Source organism: Dendrobates tinctorius, unplaced genomic scaffold (assembly GCF_039654945.1).
Source record: "Dendrobates tinctorius isolate UK_male_01 unplaced genomic scaffold, ASM3965494v1 ptg000011l, whole genome shotgun sequence".
Taxonomy (NCBI): domain Eukaryota; kingdom Metazoa; phylum Chordata; class Amphibia; order Anura; family Dendrobatidae; genus Dendrobates; species Dendrobates tinctorius.
The window spans coordinates 111,045,200-111,066,502 of NW_027361679.1; the positions used below are offsets into that span (position 1 = coordinate 111,045,200).

The 21,303-nt window shown below is 44.4% G+C and overlaps 1 protein-coding gene across 1 annotated transcript in view; it reads right to left on the minus strand.

Annotated features, from left to right (window-relative positions):
- Positions 1-7,774: 7,774 nt before the first annotated feature.
- Positions 7,775-21,303, minus strand: part of ELL (elongation factor for RNA polymerase II) — a 131,811-nt gene continuing 118,282 nt past the window's right edge. The window contains exons 9-12 of the mRNA XM_073546153.1: positions 12,667-12,733; positions 12,409-12,580; positions 9,022-9,066; positions 7,775-8,344 (exon numbers count right to left, since the gene is read on the minus strand). Of these exons, the coding sequence (XP_073402254.1) occupies positions 8,228-8,344; positions 9,022-9,066; positions 12,409-12,580; positions 12,667-12,733 (401 nt within the window). The 3' untranslated portion in view covers positions 7,775-8,227. The remainder of the gene's footprint in view (positions 8,345-9,021; positions 9,067-12,408; positions 12,581-12,666; positions 12,734-21,303) is intronic.

Consider the following 21,303-nt stretch of genomic DNA (forward strand, 5'->3'; position numbering starts at 1 on the left):
ATTTTGTACTGTGGTGATATTAAACGGTCTGCAGACCTAAGGCACATTAAAAAAAATATACCGTATATACTCGAGTATAAGCCGAGGCCCCTAATTTTGCCACGGAAAACTGGGTAAGCTTATTGACTCGAGTATAAGCCGGGTATTCATTGTCCCCTCATCCCTGTCCTGTTCTGTGTGGCTCTCCCCCCTCCCAGTATGCATGGCTTGGCTCCCCAGTCCCATCCTTCTATGTATGGCTCGGCTCCCTGTCCTCCTCCATGTTCCTCAGTGCACCCCCGTCCTCCTCAGTGCTCCCCCCCGTCCTGTTCCATGCTCCGCTGTGCTCCCCCCGTCCTGCTCCATGCTCCTGTGCTCCCCAATCCTGCTCTGTGCTCCCCCCGTCCTCCTCAGTCTCCTGTGCAATCACTGAACGTCCCCTGCATCCTCCGTTGTCCCAGGGCTGACAGCTTCTTCCTGCATTGAACAGTCACATGGTACCGCTCATTAAGGTCATGAATATGGATGTCACACCTATGTGAGTCACGTCCATATTCATGACCTTAATGAGCGGTAGCATGTGACCGCTCAATGCAGGAAGCAGCTGTCAGCCCTGGGACAACGGAGGATGCAGGGGACGTTCAGCGATTGCATAGGAGGGGTGAGTATGATGTCCCAGCCACTGGCTCCTGCCGCCGCTCCCCCTCCCCCGCTGGTTTCTGCACAATGACTCGTGTATAAGCCGAGGGGGCATTTTCAGCACAGAAAAGTGTGCTGAAAATCTCGGCTTATACACGAGGATATACGGTATAAATTTTTCAGTTGCAAAAAGTTAAACAACCAATGATTCACACTTTGTCATTTGTTTGGGTTGAAATTAAGCTGTAGAGGCCTGATCCAGAGACCACCCAAAAATCCTTCTGTTCCTTGTTTTATATAGTAGGGGACCTGACTTTCAAAATGCTTTGTAGAATATCTTTGTCATATAGGCCTCATCCACACTCAAACAATTCTTTTTTTCTGTGACTAACACAATATAGCACGCCAACTTGGAATTTACTGCCGCTGAAGTTCAGCTGTTTGCAGAGGTGGTGCTGAGTTTAAAATCTAATTTTTTTTTGCTAATACTGTGCTCCTACCACACCATCTGAGCAGCAGGATTGGGAAAAAGCAAGGCCGTGGTGGAAGGGGAATTTGGCTTGGTGTACGTGGGGTAGGTGGTAATATTTGTGAAAGCACTAGTGAAGCAACATCACGTCCTATGCAAACACAACTGACAACTTATGTTACTGGACCGGCTACACCACTACCTTTCTTTGGTAGCAGCACGCCTTGTTGATGATGCCCAGAAAGAGTGCTTGAATGGATGGCAAGCACAGCTTCATGTGGCCTCTCCTCCTTTTCCGCCACCTCAACATCACACCCAATACCGGTCCACAGATTTGGCACCCAAATTCCCCTTGCTTCCCCCTGCATCCCAACTCTCCAACCGTACAACTGACTGCACGGAACCACAGATGGGCGAGTCTGAAGAGCTGTTTACACATTGTATGCCATGGTCAGCAGAAGTGTACTCAAAAGTTTCACACAGTCAAGAGGAGGAAATCTGCACCGCTGCCCAACACTTTTTTTTTTAGCTTGGATCCGGGGCAGGACGAATTAGGGTCCTAACAGCATCCTGACCCTCGCTATCAAACGTTAACTCCTGGGGGAGAGGTGATCCTGGTGAGACTCATATCTGAGGCTCATGCGGACTGTACTGTGCTGTCAGGGCAGGAAGAGGATGATGCCAAGAGCGAGGAATGTGATAAAACAGAGGAGGATGATGATGTGTTAGATCCCAGTTAGCGTCAACATAGAGGCACACAGATGAGTAGGTCATCTGAGGAGGAAGACAAGGTTACATTGCGCCGTACGTCGCAGACACGTAGTGATGCAGCCACGATGAGCAATGCATCCTCAGCCACAACTGTGCCTGTGACCAGCAGCGTCAGCGGGTCTGCAGCTCGCAGGGATGTCAAGGCTTGCCTAGCCCTTTTTGACACTGCAAAGGATGAACCAACTCAGGTAATCTGCCAACTGTGCAAAAAAAAACTCGAGGTAAAAAGTGCAATAATTTGACTATTACAAGTATGAACCTTCGCAATCAACATGCTTTACTGTGGGAATCCCACTGCACAAAAATGCGGTCAGCCGCCCCATCAAGCACAACTGCAGCTTCATACTCCGAGAACCTTCCAACTATTGAGACGCAGGTCTTTGAACGTAGAACCTCAGGCCCTTTACCCGCTCCAGTCACGCCAACTGAGAGCCCACTGTCAACTGTAAAGGAAGGGGACATGCCTGCTGTTTTTGACTTCTCAGAGAACGAGCACACTAGTTTCTCAAACCACAGTAACATCTCCGCCTGCACCTCTCACGGTCCAGCAGTTCGTGCTGTTCACCATACTCCACCCTCTCTAAGCACTGCCGCCAGCCCACGGTTTCGCAGTTGTCACGTAAAAGATTGTTTCCTCCTACGCATGACAAATATAAGAGCTTGAACTCCATCTCCAATCTGTTGGCCACGGAAATGCTGCCTTTCCACCTGGTAGATACAGACAGTTTCCGAAAGCTGATGGCCGTCGCAGTCCCCCAGTACCAATTACCTATCCGCCATTACTTTTCTAAGAAAGCTGGCCTGCGCTACACCAGTATGTCGCAGACATCACCCGTTCCTTTACTAAATCTGTCTGCCAGGGTGCATTTCACCAGAGACACTTGGATGAGTAAGCATGGCCAAGGGCGTTGCATCTTGCTGATTGGGCACTGGGTGACTGGTGGCTGTGAGGACAGGCACTGCTCCACAAGTCTTGGAATCCCCAAGGCTTGCAGGACAAACCTCTACATTTAACACTTCCTCCACTGCTTCTGCCTCCTCAACCTCTGCCTTAATGAGACACGCGTTCCAACAGTGAAGAGCGAATCCCCACCACCTCCGTACTGCGCAGCCAGGGCTAACCGCAATCAGGCAGTATTAAAATTGATTTGCCTTGTGTTACACCTGGCCCCCGTCCTGGCGCTGCGTTCAGGCCTGCCGCTGCGCTCCGTTCTGGGCACTCACCTCGAGCCTCACATAGGCAGCAGCCGGCCCCCTCTGGATCTCATGCTGCTGCTCAGCGTTCTGTCCTCCCTCCTGCCGCCCTGAGAGGAGATCTGTAGCTAAGACTATTAGGGCCCGCCCGCCGGCTCTCTTGCCTTCTTAAAGGGGCGGCGCGCATTATTCAAAAAAATACAATTAACCATTGGCAGCTCACTGGCTGCTATTTCTGGCCTCTCCTCCATAGGGAGAGCACCGGAGCAATGAGTATCTATCATGTCTCTGTGCATTGTCTAATGCTCTCTGTTTCCACAGCATATCAGTATCCTGTGTTACCTGGTTATATCAGCAACCATCTGGGCCTAAGCCATCCCGTTCCGCCTACAGCCATCCGAGTCCAAGGACTGTGTGAAGGTCACTGGAACCGACTCCTTACCAACTAACCGGATCCAGGACCCAGCGCATTACGGACTCTGCTGTAACTTTTGTTATCCCTTTTGGTCCCGTTGGGACAGCTGCCACGTGTTCGGGGTCTAACTGGAGGTAGCACCTGTGTCCTCTGGGTATTCCATTCTGGCCCTGCCTGAGGGGCTTTACTACGGGTGCCCGGGGCTCACTAGTCACGCCCCCTTCGGAGCCCCCCAGACCGTGGTCCCGAGGTTCCACTTAAAAAATAAAAACGAATGTGAACTTCACCATCTCTGCCTCCGCTTCCATTCGTTACACCTTGGAGATCGCAGTCATACAGCTGAAGAGTTGTGGACAGCTCTCCAGGCAGAGTTTGATCAATGGTTGTCTCCGCTGAACCTGCATCCAAGGAAGGCTGTGTCCGATAACGGTGCGAACTTGGTGGCGGCCCTACTTACATCTATACAGAGGTCTTTGTCCATGTCAGTTACCAGGTTGATATGCCAACAAGGTGGAATTCCACTATGCACATGTTGCAGCAACTGTGGCAGCAGCAACGAGCCCCGACGCAGTATGTCATATCGTATAGCCTGGGCCAAAGCAGTACAGACATGGCACATATCACGTTTACAGAGTGGGCACAGATTAAGGACCTCTGCACCCTTCTACACAGTTTTGAAATGGCTGCTAAGAGGGTTAGCGCTGACTATGTCGTCGTCAGCATCACTATTCAGTTCATCTATATGCTGGAGCAGATTTTGAATAGCCTACGGGAGGAGATAGTGGTGCCAGAAGAAGAGGATGCGGAAGGGATAACAATGTCTCCAAGTTCAAGACTGTCGTCACACATGCGGGTGCCAAGGGAGGGTGGATTACTGCGATTGAGGGGGGCTGGTGATAACACACAAACTTATCTAAGGTGCAAGATCCGAGGAACAAATTGAGGAGAAAGAGGTGATGGGCGAGCAACTGTCAGATGAAGAGGATAATTCTCCCCTCTCTGTTGTTCGTGGTTGGCGGAAGAGGACGGAGGAAACGAACCTCATTATTACCCAGCCACCAACACTGCATGTGTTGCCACTCTGTTAGATCCACGCTATGAAACCAAATTTTGCCAGATGCTTCACGCCCAGGAAAGGAACCCACGAATGCTGGAGTATTGAATCAATGTAGTCACTATTGGCAGCAGCATCTAAGGGGTTAAACAAATATGGATGGTGCAAACACTGATCGTGGCTGATACAGCAAGTTGTCAGCTATAGTGTACAGCCGACAACTGCTGGATTGTCACCTGTATGGGGATGCTATTCTGCTATATCTCAGGTCAGTAAAAAGACGTATTGGCGGGCATTAAGGGGATTTTAACTTGTATATTTTGTAATAAACTTTAAAAGAAGTTGTCCACTACTTTGACAACTTCTTGTCATGCCCCTTACTTGGCCATCATAATTTGTTGTGACGTGACGCAGGCGCCCAATCTGCGCTGGCATCACTGTCTCCACCGCCTGTCGAATTCAGCATGAAGAGAAAGTGCGAGATCAGCTTGCAGACTGGACATCCTCCTCCTTATGTTCTATTTGCCCGAAGGCAGGGAGAGGGATGCCAGCACTAATTGACTGACAAGGGAGTAAAGTTTAGCCTTTAATATTTTATGGGGGACAAACATTTGGATCAAAGAAGGGGTTGTCCTAGTAGTGACAGTGGGATAGTTTCCATTCCCTTAGTTGTCAGGTTTCTTTATTATTTCTGACATAGGGAATAGTATATAAAATATCCTCTATTTAAATCAGAAGTGACCCATTTTTTGGTTGTATAAAAGATTTTCAGGGATTATATTTCACTTTTTATAGTGGTATATCTATAGGTTAGCTTGCTGTGACTGCATCGGAAGTACTACTGCCTGGATAGGTAATACCAGTGGTGCTGCTGCTAGTGGCTGTCACATTCTTAACCATTGCTTGGGTTTCTTTCACACTACCTGTCTAATGTCACTTTCTTTTGCCATATATTTTGTATACAAGTATAATGAATGTTCACAAAACTTTTCAACCACAGTTATTCAACCCTTGGCAAAAGAACTGTGAAATACTAGGTAGGTATGCATGAAACCAAAAATGCCTAATGCAGCAGAGGTTGGTAGAACGCGTCCCAGCTTCAGAGAGGCGCACGGTGCATGATCACAAGTCTTTCACTTTCTATTGCAGTGCGCCTCTCTGAAGCTGGGACATGTACACCTGGCTTCAGAGGATGGACGCAGTGAGGGAAAGAAGTTGAGCACACGCGCAAGGTAAGTATAGCGCAGGTGATGATGCAGGCACTTGCAAGTCATGTTATCACATGCTAACATGCTAAGTGGGCTGACTAGTCTGGGGACACTAACGCACAATTGACTAGTCAAAGCCCTCCTTTACATATCAAAAATGGACTTTAGAAAAAGTATTTCTAAAGATCTGTTTCTGCATAATGTAATAAAGGACAGTTAGGCAGGGAATTTAGATATGTACACACAACACCTGGTGGTTGACCTGTCACGGGGGACCTGGTAGGTTCCCTTTGAACAGGTGGAAAAAAATTGACCTGCACAATTAAATATGTAGATTAATTTTTATGCTATTTTATTAAATGTAAACCCCCCCTCTTGTCAAAAAGGAACAAAAAAAGGCAAGTAGATATACGCCCATAAAGTAAAATGTGGCATAAGACGACAATATTGTTTTGATGTACCGTATTTTTCGGACTATAAGACGCACCTCGGTTTTAGAGATGGAAATTAGGAGAAAAGAAAATTGAAGCAAAAAATGTGGTCAGTTCTGTACTTAATATCCCCTATCCTGATACACATGGCCATTCATCCCTATCCTGACAGAAATGATTGGTCCCCCATCCCAGAGTCCTGGTATGATTTGTCCCCCATCCCAGAGTCCTGGTATGATTTGTCCCCCATCCCAGTCCTGGCATGATTTGTCCCCCATCCCAGTCCTGGCATGATTGGTCCCCCATCCCAGTCCTTGCATGATTGGTCCCCCATCCCAGTCCTGGCATGATTGGTCCCCCATCCCAGTCCTGGTATGATTTGGCCCCCATCCCAGTCCTGGTATGATTTGGCCCCCATCCCAGTCCTGGTATGATTTGGCCCCCATCCCAGTCCTGGCATGATTTGGCCCCCCATCCCAGTCCTGGCATGATTTGGCCCCCCATCCCAGTCCTGGCATGATTTGGCCCCCCATCCCAGTCCTGGCATGATTGGTCCCCCATCCCAGTCCTGGCATGATTGGTCCCCCATCCCAGTCCTGGCATGATTGGTCCCCCATCCCAGTCCTGGCATGATTGGTCCCCCCATCCCAGTCCTGGCATGATTTGGCCCCCATCCCAGTCCTGGTATGATTTGGCCCCCATCCCAGTCCTGGTATGATTTGGCCCCCATCCCAGTCCTGGTATGATTTGGCCCCCATCCCAGTCCTGGTATGATTTGGCCCCCATCCCAGTCCTGGTATGATTTGGCCCCCATCCCAGTCCTGGTATGATTTGGCCCCCATCCCAGTCCTGGTATGATTTGGCCCCCATCCCAGTCCTGGTATGATTTGGCCCCCATCCCAGTCCTGGTATGATTTGGCCCCCATCCCAGTCCTGGTATGATTTGGCCCCCATCCCAGTCCTGGTATGATTTGGCCCCCATCCCAGTCCTGGTATGATTGGCCCCCATCCCAGTCCTGGTATGCATGACCTCATCAGAAAAGATTAAAAAAAACAATTACACTTACCTTCCTCCGCTCCCTTACAGCACCCTGCTCTGTTGCCAGCAGCTGCTTAATGCTTGTAAGCCGCACATGGCAAGGACATCATGCGCTGCTCACAAGCAGAGCACAGCTGCCGGAATACTCGCCGGGAATCTTCATCGCAGAGAGCAGTGAGTATTCATTGCTCTTCAGTAGCGCGCAGTGTCAGCCTGCGGCTTCCTGCTGCTCTTTTGCAATCCTTGTTACAAACACTCTCTCTGACGTGTGCTGGAGTCTTGTACTGGCTTTCTTGTTTCAGAGCGCTTGAAGAATGAAGAGCCCTGTGCAATTCACATTCCCTCCAGTGTATCCCTGATAATCACATTGGGTCTGCTGCTGACACCACTATGTCCCCACTAAACATGGTCCAGTAATTGGCTTGCAGCATAAAATCTCTTTGGAGTGTGAAGACCACCCTCAATCATTAACATTTTGAATCCAGCAACGATATTTTTTTTTTTTAAAATCCTTACAATGTTTTTTTTTCTTTTGTATAGGACTTATTTGAAAACCATACTTGGAAGTCTCAGCATACATTCAACAGTATTAATTCATTTATTATTGGATTCCAGCAATAACTCAGGAAATAAAAATAGCATATCTTCTTTTGGCATTTGTATATCTCATTAGTCCAAACAATGTTAAAACGGACAAAAAAAATAAAAAAAATAATGAGGCCTGTGACGAAAAAAAAAATACATATGTATATATTAAATTGTACTTAAACTGCATTTATAGAGATCGTGCCTCAGCCAGGTGCAGCTTCCACTACTTGGCTTGGCAAGAAAAACTTGGATGAGGTTAACAAAAAGTCTGCGCCGTGCGGCAAATACTTTCACTGGTGCTGACCGGAGAATAGGTATCGCCAGCACAGAGAATTTATAGGAGAAAAAAAAAAAAGAAATGGAGAGGAAAAAAAACAAAACAAAAAAAAACAAACAGTCACATATCCAGGTGCACAGATACCGCTACCTGGATGTGGGCATTAATGCCACGACTGAAACTGCTGTTGGTCATACTGTGCAATCAGTTTCTTTATGTGAGCCAGTTTATTATGAAGGTATTCACATCTGTTCTTCTCCTCGCTGTATTTGGGATTTGACTGCAAGAAAGAAGAAACCATCTTAAGATCAGTAAGACACTACATTTACCTTATGTAACAGACACTACATTTACCTTATGTAACATACTACTGCAGATTTATCACAACCAACAGCAAACAGAATGGACAGTCCGGATTTACCAAAGTCGCTCAGAAAACCTAGTCTAAGCCTACACTGTTCATTTGCATAGCGTTGCATTTTAAGCCACGCCCCCTTGTCAGACAAGTCGTATAAAGCATGTAAGAACACACCAAGAATCTGGTGTAGGTCATAAATTACTATTTTGGCAGAAATTATGCCAGAAGTTTGATAAATATCACAATTAATGTCTTTGTATTACAGAAAAATACATTTAATCCGTGGTTTGCGGTTTACATGCAACAGTTCCTAATAGGTCTGTCATTATGGGTTCACCGAATAATCTGACATATTGGCAACTCCCAGCATGCTCTGGCAACCGGCATACATATGAATGTCAGAATTGGAAGATGAAGTGCTGTCCGTGACTGTAGCATATTCGTCTTGTGCAACCCATAGGCAATGGTACAAAGTGCTGTTAATTGGTCATACAAGGATTTTACTAGTCATAACCAAATCAAGTTCACACTTTTCTCCTTGCCAACTGAAAGGTAATTTACAGTTTGTGGTTTACAACATATTTAATAGGACTGCTTACCTTTTTAATTTTACGGTACTCTTGCAAGATTTGATCGTGGATGGTCTACAAAAAAAAACTTTTTTTAATGAGGACATGTTAAAATATGGATGAGCGATAAAGTACACATAACAAGTATTATGCTGACCTCTAGTGGACACATTTTATATTGCTTGCACAAAAAAAAAAAAAAAAAAAATATACACTTGTCCGCTTGTGTGTTATGCTTACATGGAACAGATCATCCAGACAATGCTCTAAAATTTTGCATCTACAGTGAGGAAAAAAAGTACTTAGCCAGCCACCAATTGTGTAAGTTCTCCCACTTAAAAAGATGAGAGGCCTGTAATTGACATCATAGGTAGACCACAACTATGAGTGAAAATGAGAAAACAAATCCAGAAAATCACCTTGTCTGATTTAGCAAGATTTATTTGGCAAATTATGGTGGAAAATAAGTGCCGACCAGTGTATAAGCCGACCCCCCTTAATTTTGCCACAAAAAACTGGGAAAACTTATTGACTCCCGTATAACCCTAGGGTGGAAAATGCAGCAGCTACTGGTAAATTTCAAAAATAAAGATAGATACCAATAAAAGTAAAATTAATTGAGACATCAGTAGGTTAAATGTTTTTGAATAGCCATATTGAATCAGGAGCCCCATATAATGCTCCATACAGTTCATGATGGCCCCATAACATGCTCCATACAAAATACACCCCATATAATGCTGCACAAAGGTTAATAATGGCCCCAAAAGATGCTCCATAGAATAATATGCCACATATGCTGCTCCATAAAGGTTATGGCCCCATAAGACGTTCCATAGATTATGCCCCATATGCTGCCCCATAAAATGTTCCATAGATTATGCCCCCATGTGCTGCCTCCATAAGATGATCCACTGAATATGCCCCCATATGCTGCCCCCATAAGAAGCTCCATTGAATATGCCCCAATATGCTGCCCCCATAAGATGCTCCATTGAATATGCCCCCTTATGCTGCCACCATAAGATGCTCCATTGAATATGCCCCCATATGCTGCCCCCATAAGATGCTCCATTGAATATGCCCCCATAAGATGCTCCATTGAATATGCCCCCATATGCTGCCCCCATAAGATGCTCCATTGAATATGCCCCCATATGCTGCCCCCATAAGAGGCTCCATTGAATATGCCCCCATAAGAGGCTCCATTGAATATGCCCCCATATGCAGCCCCCATAAGATACTCCATTGACTATGCCCCCATAAGATGCTCCATTGAATATGCCCCCATATGCTGCCCCCATAAGATGCTCCATTGAATATGCCCCATAAGATGCTCCACTGAATATGCCCCCATATGATGCTCCATTTAATGTCTCCATATGATGCCCCTATATGATGCTCCACTGAATATGCCCTCATAGGATGCTCCACTAAATATGCCCCCATATGCTGCCCCCATAAGATGCTCCACTGAATATGCCACCATAAGATGTTCCATTGAATATGCCCCCATATGCTGACCCCATAAGATGCCCCATAGATTATGCCCCCATATATTGCTGCTGCCGCTACTGCAGGTATTAAAAACGAAAAAAAAAAAAAAGACATACTCACCTGTTGTCCCTGGGGCCCAGGTGCCGGTGTGCTAAGCAGGCGGAGACACCAGCGCGCTATGGGGGACAAGCAGGGGGGCTGCAGAGACCACGCCGGGGGGGTCAGTATGATGTGACACCCCCATTTCCCCTCCCCCACCTACTCCCTGGCTATATGACTCGCGTATAAGCAGAGAGGGGGACTTTCAGCCAAAAAAAAATTGGCTGAAAATCTCTGCTTATACGCCAGTATATACGGTATTTGGTCACCTAAAGACATGCAAGCTTTCTGGCTCTCACAGACCTGTAACTTCTTCTTTAAGAGGCTCCTCTGTCCTCCACTCCTTACCTGTAGTAATGGCACTTGTTTGAACTTGTTATCAGTATAAAAGACACCTGTCCACAACCTCAAACAGTCACACTCCAAACTCCACTATGGTGAAGACCAAAGAGCTGTCGAAGGACACCAGAAAGAAAACTGTAGCCCTGCACCAGGCTGGGAAATCTGAAACTGCAATAGGCAAACAGCGTGGTATGATGAAAACAACTGTGGGAGCAATAATAAGAAAATGGAAGACATACAAGGCCACTGATAATCTCCATCTATCTGGGGCTCCACGCAAGATCTCACCCCGTGGGGTCAAACAACGGTGAGCAAAACTCCCAGAACCACACGGGGGGGGGATGACATAGTGAATGACCTGCATAGAGGTAGGACCACCATAAAAAAGGCTATTATCAGTAACACTACGCCGCCAGGGACTCAGATCCTGCAGTGCCAGACATGTCCCCCTGCTTAAGCCAGTACAAGCATGGGGGTGGCAACATCATGCTTTGGAGCTGTTTCTCTGCAAAGGGACCAGGACGACTGATCCGTGTACATGAAAGAATGAATGGGGCCAAGTATCGTGAAATTTTGAGTGCACACCTCCTTCCATCAGCAAGGGCATTGAAGATGAAACATGGATGGGTCTTTCAGCATGATAATGATCTCAAGCACACCTCCAGGGCAATGGCGTGGCTTTGTAAGAAGCATATGAAGGTCCTGGAGTGGCCTAGCCAGTCTCCAGATCTCAACCCCATAGAAAACCTTTGGAGGGATTTGAAAGTCTGTGTTGACCAACGACAGGCCCAAAACATCACGGCTATAGAGCAGATTTGCATGTAGGAATGGACCAACATACCAAGTGTGTGCCAACCTTGTGAAGACTTACAGAAAACATTTGACCTCTGTCATTGCCAACAAAAGATATAGAACAAAATATTGAGATGAACTTTTGTTAATGCCCAAATACTTATTTTCCACCATAATTTGCAAAATAAATCTTGCCAAATCAGACAAGGTGAATTTCTGCATTTGTTTTCTCATTTTCACTCTCATAGTTGTGGTCTACCTGTTTTGTCAATTACAGGCCTCTCTCATCTTTTTGAGTGAGAGAACTTGCACAATTGGTGGTGGCTGACTAAATCCTTTTTTCCCCTCTGTATATTGGCACAGAATCCTGAAAGAGTGAGCATGACTTCACAATGGTACTCCATCCTTAGAGCATTATAACTGATTCCTCTATAACGTTAACACCCGGTTTCCTAAAGCAGCATGGAGATGAGAGGATTCACAGAATGCAGGAGCCAAGACCAAACATGATACCCAGGCAGCTGCGGGAATATGGATTGTAACTGAGACAGAACCACTACCACAAGTAATTGTAGTGAGTGAGAACCCGCACTTCAACCTCTTGCTTTCCTGACATGCTACAGATTCCTCTACACTCTCCGGGGCATCTCCTGCTGGAAGCCATGCCCGGCGGGCAGCCATCTTTACCTTGTACTCCTCAGTACCCTGGCACAACTGTTTCAGCTGCGAGTCTAGCTGGGTAAATCTGCTGGTTATCCTCTCTATCCTCGCATGCAAGTCTCTGTATTCGTTATATTCGGCATTGAAGTCATTCTTGTAACTCTGGCGCTGTTCCTGCGATGAGATTGCAGCATATTTCCTATGAAATGACAGAAACCACCAAAACATCAGGACTGAAATGCAGAAATGTGAAGCAATACAATGGCAGTGTGTTTCTATACTCACACAATATAATCTGGCATCTCTGACGTGGATGTTGGAATACTGGAATTACTGCATGCTCCATTTACGTCTAGGGGGAGAGAAAAGTGTTACCATTAGCCAATAAAAATTTAGGTCAAAACGCAAACAAGATCTTCTAAGTGCAATTAAGCAGTAGCCTTCACCACGTTTTTATCAGTCAGACTGCGCTGGTACTCCCATTTATTGCTGACGCCACCAGAACATCTTATGGGAGGGCGGACGCCCAGGAAACTTCTCTCCTGCAAAAATCTCTACTCTTTCCAGCTTCTTAAGAGATAACGAAAGGAAAATCAAGCACCAGGTTTACAGCCTGGGGGTGGCATAAAGTAGGAGCAGAGACCCCAATTTCAGCAATGTGTTAGTGAGTTTCTTGCTGTGGGTCTATGTCCGCGCTCAACTGAGCACTAATTAACCTATGGGAAAGCAAATCTGTCACAAGATTTCACATTACTAACTGCATACATTAGCTCTTAGACCTGATGAGGTAGATGTGCTTATCATGAAAAATTCATGTCAGATCTGGTGTAAATTATTAAAATCAGCTACTGCATTTTTATAAAAGCAATTTTTTTTTATAGAATCTCATATTTACAATGCAAAGACACACAAAAAGGTGGGTCCCCAAAAAAGTTATAAAAATGCATGTTCCAACCCTAACTGCTCAATTGAATGTGTTATTTGGCAAACAATCTAGTGATAGTGCACATGTGGATTAGGATCATATCAATGGGGTGTGCAATGTCCTAAGCAACCATGAGGCACATGGTGGCAGCACAGTCATTAACAGCCTAGAATTGTCCACCACAAACATTACACAGCGTCGCTCACACCAGCTCATATTCCCAGCGGTGCCCAACCAAACGCCCGATTTCATGCTAGCACCATGAGAGTTTTTACATATCCATTAACCGTTCCTCGTAGGACATACTTTGCAGTCCACTCACAATCCTGGTCACTCTTCTCTGTACTTGCTCCAGTTTTTCAATGTATTTTTTAATAAAATGTGGTGCACAGAATTCTACACATGAGGCCTGACCAAGGAGGAGTAGGAAGGGGATAATTACTTCACATGATCTAGACTATGCTTTTCTTAATACATCCTAGAACTGTGTTTGCCTTTTTTGCTGCTGCACCACACTGTTGACTCATGTACAGTCTGTGATCTATTAGTATACCCAAGTCTTTTTCATGTGTACTGTTGCTTAGGTGTATTCTTCCCATTCGGTAAATGTAATTTTTGTTTTTCTTGCCCAGATGTAGAATCTTGCATTTCTCTGTTAAATACCATTCTATTAGTCGCTGTCCATTGTTCAAGCTTATCTAGATCTTTCTGAATCCTTTCTCTGTCTTCTCTAGTGTTAGCTATCCCTCCTAGCTTTGTATCGTCTACAAACTTGATTAGTTTACGTTCAGATTCATTCTCTAGATCATTTATAAAAATGTTGAACACTAGGGCCAGGACAGAGCTTTCTGGTACCCCGCTTGAAACACTCTTCCAACTGGATGTGCAACCATGTCTTACCACTGAATACGATCACTAAGCCAGTTATGAATCCACCTAACCATAGCCTTGTCAATTTCATACTTGGTCATTTTTTCAATACGTATAAGCTACTTTATCAAAAGCCTTGCTGAAGTCGAGATATACTATATCCATCAAATTTCCCTGACCCACCCAGTCAGTGATTCCATCATAAAATGAAATTATTAGTCTGGCATGAATTATCTGTGACAAACTCATGCTAATTACTGTATTCTTATCCAAGTACTTACATACATGCTGTTTAATAATTTGTTCAAAGATCTTCTCTGGAGTAGAAGTACGGCTCACTGGCATGTAGTTTTCCTGGCTCCATTGTCTTTCATTTTTTGAAGATCGGGACAACATTTACCCATCTCCAATCTTCTGGGACTTCTCCTGTACATCAGGATTTTTCTAAGATTCTGGCTAATGGTTTTGCAATTCCCAATGCTAACTCTTTCAGCACGATATGATAGAATTCAAATGGACCTGGAGATTTAAACCAATTTAAAATCATCTCTTTGTAGATGGTGTGGATTCTTCTATTTCTTTGATGGCACTGTGAAGATGAGTTGATGTTACAATTGCTTTCCTAGAGATCACAGATGTAAAATAAGAATTTAAATGTTCAGCCTTCTCAACATCAGTTTTGACCACTTCACCATTTTCATCCCTTAATAATCCTATAGCATCTTTGACTTTTCTTCTGACATACTCCCAAAATCTTTTATTAACACTTTTGGTCTCCCTTGCAAGCCTCACTTTATTACTGGCTTTAGCTCTTCTAATGCTTGCCCTGCATTCCCTGCAGACAGCATTATATTCTTCTTTAGATATGCCCCCCTCTTTACATTTAATATACATTTCTTTCATTTTTAACAAGTGACTAGTTTCTGAGTTCATCCATCCTGGTCTCTTTAAAAGCTTCCAATTCTGCCTTCTTTTCGGGATTGCTAGACTGTGCAGTCAGAATTTCGTTCAGCAAAATCTCCCATCCTTCTTGGATATTTCTGTCCTTTAGAACATCCAGCCATTGTATCTTTCCTATCCACTTTATGAGTCCATTCAAATCTACTTTTCTGAAGTCCAACCTTAAAGTCTGAGTCCTCGAGAATAGAATGATTGCTGCCTCCTAAATTCCTAGCCACTTTTTACATCCTCCTTTTTGTTGGTAAAAATTAGGTCCAAGATTGCAGATCCTCTTCTACTTTTCGAAACAAAATTGTCAGCGAGACAAGAATTTTCTGGACCATTATTAGTGCCTGAGCGACATTCTCAACAAATATCTGTCGAACTTTTTTGAGAACAGAGACATCTGATGTAACAAAAGAGTTCATCTATATCTTCAGTCTTTCAAGGTTGCCTATATAAACACCTACAATAGTGTCCTCTCTGTTCTTCTCTCCTTGTATTCTTAACCAGTTTCTACAGAGCTACCAGTCTCGGATGCTAGGCTCTCTGTGGAGATATGTTTTCTTAATATACAATGCAACACCTCCTCCCTCTCTTGTTAATACTGCTTCTAATAAATAAGTTGCAGCCTTCAAGGTTTGTATTCTAATGTGCATCATCTCACCAAGTTTCAGTGATGCCTATGACATTATCTCGCTCTTCCTGTGTCAGCAGCTCCAATTATCCTTGTTTGCTTCCTATGCTTTGTGCATTTGTATAGACACATTTAAGTTTGTATTCAGCTTCTCTTGCTCCTCTATTTTAATTCAGAAATTTTTTTGTTCTTTATTTCCACTTCTAAAAGCAGGGTTCTCAAAAGAATTCATTAGCTGCATACTTTTTCCCTGGCCGTATATTTCCCATCCCATATTACTCTAGTTTAAAGCTCTAGACAGTCATTTGGTGCTGACAAGCTCCCGCCGCTTGGTGCTTCATAGCGGAGCCAATCATTTAAATACACCTTCCCATATGCTCGTTTTACCCTCTATTTCCACTCGCCCCTCTTTGATTTATAGCTCTGGCTTCATAGAGCAAAAATAAGGGAGGAAATAGATGGAAAACAAGCAGGTGGGAAAGTATTTAAATGATTGGCTCCGCCATGAAGAACCGTGCACCTGTACTTGGCTTGAACTGTAATTCTGCGCTGACAGTCTCCAAGTTTCTTTGGCCAACCACTGAGTACGGTTTCCAAACCTACCCATTTCTTGGTGCTTCTTCAAAAGAACTTGAACAGCACATATTAGTACCCGGGTGTGCTTGAAAATCTTTACCTGGGAGATACCTTGCTGATGTAGTAATGCTTGTTTCTTGTTCCAGTTCCCAGTCTTTCCATGGTGTATGAAGTGGAGACATGAAAAAAATCTTCCACAACTGCACATTTACAAGACGACTTTGGTTGTTCCTCACCCAGTTTAAAACCTTCTACACACCTTTTTCAGCTAGACATTAATTTCATACATAGGTTGAAAACAATTTATCTGTTTGGTATAATTGGTTACTCATACACCTGATTATAATCCTACTAAATCTCTGACTGTGTAAGTGTACCTAGAAATTTTGATGCAGTCTTAAAGTGAACCTGTCAGCAGGATGGTGTTGACTAACCTACAGACACTGTCATGGTGGCGCTGTTATACGGATTACAGTGGTTGATGAAATCCATCTTGTGGTTATTGTTTAACCTTTATTTGTAGTTAATGATATGCTGCTCGTGCTTCGGGGCGGCCTTCATGTGGTACTCTGATAATCTATTCACCTGTATGGCTTCTGACAGGTCACAGATCCCTCAGTGACCTGCCCCCCTTTTTTTATGGCAAGGTAAATTCATTAAAAAAACACTCCTCCCCCAAGATGGCGCCTTAACAGTAGTATATAACTCCATTATCACACTTCTGGGAAATCAACCTGTCCAGTTATGAAGCAACACCGATTTTGAATCAATTTCTGCAAAAACTCTTACTGTTTCTCTTATTCATTCTCGTCTCGACTATTGTAACTCTCTTCTAATCGGTCTCCCTCTTACCAAACTCTCCCCTCTCCAATCTGTCTTGAATGCTGCAGCCAGGATCATATTCCTCACCAATCGTTACACCGATGCCTCTACCTTGTGCCAGTCATTACACTGGCTACCCATCCACTCCAGAATTCAGTATAAACTTATTACCCTCACCCACAAAGCCCTCCATGGCTCAGCACCACCCTACATCTCCTCCCTTGTTTCAGTATACCACCCTACCCGCGCCCTCCGTTCTGCTGATGACCTGAGGTTAGTATCCTCAATAGTCAGAACCTCCCACTCCCGTCTCCAAGACTTTACACGTGCCGCGCCAATTCTTTGGAATGCACTTCCCAGGTCAATACGATTAGTCCCCAATCCCCACAATTTTAAGCGTGTCCTGAAAACGCATTTATTCAGACTGGCCTATCGCCTCAACACATTAACCTAACCTATCCCTGTGTGGCAGAGCCAAAAGGTTTACCATAACCAGGTTCCCAGCATCATGTTCCCACATGCTTTATGCATCCATTAGCCCTCTGTGTCTGTACTGTTACACACTTAACATTATGGCTGGTCCATACAATCAGAGCAACTGTTACCACCCACCTTTCGTGTCGCCCTCTTTCCTCATAGACTGTAAGCTTGCGAGCAGGGCCCTCACTCCTCTTGGTATTTGTTATAATCTACTGTATGTGATTATTGTTATGCTGTAATGTCTATTGTCTGTACAAATCCCCTCTGAAATGTAAAGTGCTGCGGAATATGTCGGCGCTATAAAAATAAAATTTATTATATTATTATTATTAATTTCTCATGCGGTTTTGGAAATGGAACAGACAACAGGTAGAAAAGAAAGGCAACTTGCAAGACAACCCTTATACAGGAGTGATCCTGCAGGGGGTGATCACACAATTTCGCTGTTCTCATTTTGGCTGCACACACCATTTCTCTGTTCTCATTTTGGCTGTTGATGTTGGTCACTTTTGCATTTTGTCATTGCTCTCACTCCTAGGAGGAACGTAAAGTAGGTGTCTACAACCCAAAGGAGCTGCTCAGGTAGTGCAGCTCATCCAGGATGGCACATCAATGCGACCTGTAGCAAGAAGAGTAGCCGTGTCTGTCAGTACACAAGTATAGAGCATGGAGCATATACCAGGAGACATGGAAGGGGCCATAGGAGGGCAACAACCCAGGAGCAGGACTGATACCTATTGTGTGCAAGAAGGAACAAGAGGAGCAGTGCCAGAACCCTGCAAAATGACCTCCAGCAGGCCACCAACATCTATGTGACCAAATGTGTACGTGTACGGAAATTAACAGTATAAGAAATACCCCAAAAATCTAAAAGAATCTTAGATTTTTTTGCTTTCATCTTAAACGGTACACTTCCGTACACTTTCACGTTTAGTACTTAGTCAGTTAAAGGTCGATTTTGGTTATATTATTTCTACTAGTATTCATTTTTAGGTTAATACACTTAACATGTGTCTGCACAAACTATCAGAAACAGACTCCATGAGGGTGGTATGGGGGCCTGACACCCACTAGAGGGTGTTGGCATTTGCCAGAGAACACCAAGATTGGCAGATTGAACATTGGCACCCTGTGCTCTTCACGGATGAGAGCAGGTTCAGACTGAGCAAGTGACAAACGTGACAGTCTGGAGACACCATGCCAAACGTTCTACTGCCTAGAACCTTTTCCAGCATGACCTGTTAACCAGGGCTGTGGAGTCGGTAAGCCAAACCTGCGACTCCGACTCCTCAATTTCCCTTACACCGACTCCGACTCCAACTCCGACTCCACGACTCCGACTCCCACACATATTGCTTATATTTAAGTGAAAAATTTATTGTAGTACAATGTGAACCTCAGACATTTAATCATTTTTATGATCCAATAATCAAGATATTTAGATAGAACAGAATATATATTGGTGTACTACCCGGTTTTCATTCTTTTTGGTACAGATACGATATGGATAGACAGATATGGATAAATGGATATATAGATAGAGCAGATTTCTAATCTGCTTTTGCTATTGAAAACATTATCTATGAGCTCAAAAACCTTTCAGGTGATGCAGTTTTTTAAAAAGCTGATCTGCTTTTGCAGCTGAAAAACGTATCCTCAAAAAACACAGGAAAAACGCTGTGCGTGAATGTAGCCTTAGATCAGGAATAGAACAGCCATTTATAGGACATTTCATAACTTTCCCAAACTCCTATAAAAAAATATTCAGCACATCCTGCATTGAATTACTGTACCCAATTTATTATATATTTTAGGAGTTGGAGTCGGTCCATTTTATACCGACTCCAACTCCGACTCCGACTCCACCAAAATGAGCACCGACTCCGACTCCACGACTCCGACTCCACAGCCCTGCTGTTAACCAGTGGGTCAGTAATGGTGTGGGAAGGCATGTCTTTGGAGGGCTGCACAGCCCTCCATGTGCTAGCCAGAGGTACCAGGATGTGATCCTCAGACCCATTGTGAGACCATATGCAGGTGCAGTGGGTCCTGGGTTCCTTCTGATACATGATAATGCTAGGCCTCATGTAGCTGAAGTGTGTCAGCAGTTCCTGCATGATGAAGGCTTTGATGCTCAAGACTGGCCTGCCCATTCCTCAGACCTGAATCCAATTGAGCACATCTGGGATACCAGGTCTCATTCCATCCACCAATGCCACATTGCACCGCAGACTGTCCAGGAGTTGACTGATGCTTTCATCCAGGTCTGGGAGGAGATCCCTAAGGAGAACATCCGATGCCTCTTAAGAAGCAAGGCCTGGCATTATAGGGAGGTGGCACAGGCACGTGGAAGCCACATACACCACTGAGCATTATTTACTTGTCTTGAGGCACTTCCACTGACGTTGGATCAGACTGTAATTTGAATTTGCCACTTTGATTTTGAGTATTATTCAAAATCCAGACCTCCATAGGATATTAATTTTGATTTACATTGATAATTTTTATGTTTTAGTGCTTTCAATATACTACACTATGTAATGAATAAAGATTGCAACTGGAATATTTCATTCAGTGATAGTTACGCTAGTCACTTCTCCAGGCCAAGCAGTGAATCAGAATGGTCAAGGAGTCCAAGGTCAGAAGCTGGGAGGGTAAGTCATAAACAGAAGGAAGAGACAAAAGTATGGTCAGGTAACGTTCCGAGGTCAGAATACCAGGAGGATAACTGATCAGAGCAGAAGGAGTTAAACAGATGGATGGTCAGAATGAAGTCTAAGGTCCGGCAACAAAAGATCAAGCATGCAGAACTCAAGGCACAGGAAGCACAATCACTAGCTGAATGCAAGTCTGGCAGAGGTCTGTGAGAATCCGCTCAGTTAAGTAGCATGGCAATCATCTGGGATAACAAACACTTGGAGATGCCTCCCAGACTCAGATTGGATAGTTGAGCTGTCAAACACACCGACAGCTCAGCACGCCCCTGTACCAGATTGGATGGCCAAGCTGTCAGTAACTGCATCGCAGACACACTCAGGGGGGTGGAACCATGAGAGTTATGTGGTATTTTACTCAGGGCTGTGGAGTCGGTAAGCCACAGTTGCGACTCCGACTCAGACTCCTGGATTTTATCAGGCTCCGACTCCGGCTCCTTCATAAATGGCCAATTCATAACAAATTTACTGTTGTAAAATATTAAACATCATGCTTATTCAGTTTCTCACCGTCATATAAGTAATCAGACCACTTAGAGCAAAAACTACATTTATTAGAATACAATTAGAATATAGCAAATAACTTTTATAAACTTTTCTAAACTGTAAGTAAATATGCAATAAACACTGTTATGCAGTTAATAAGAAGAAATCTATAAATTTGTCCTCAGAAAAAGTATTGCCTCTGTCAGATCCTCCTTCATGGATGCCCTCAAATCTGATCTAATTATTTTGAGAGCAGAGAACAACCTCTCTACACTAACTTGTGTTGGTGGCAAAGCAGTAACCACTCGGGCAACATCTCTGACAATGTCAGGATACAGAGGAATCGCTTGTTGCACTGTTATTTTTGATGAACGGTCAAATTTCTCAATTTCTTTTAGTGCACATGAAAAATTCTGCTGAAATGTACTGGCTGTGTTCCTTGATGGGGATGACTCTTCTTCTATGCGGGAAAG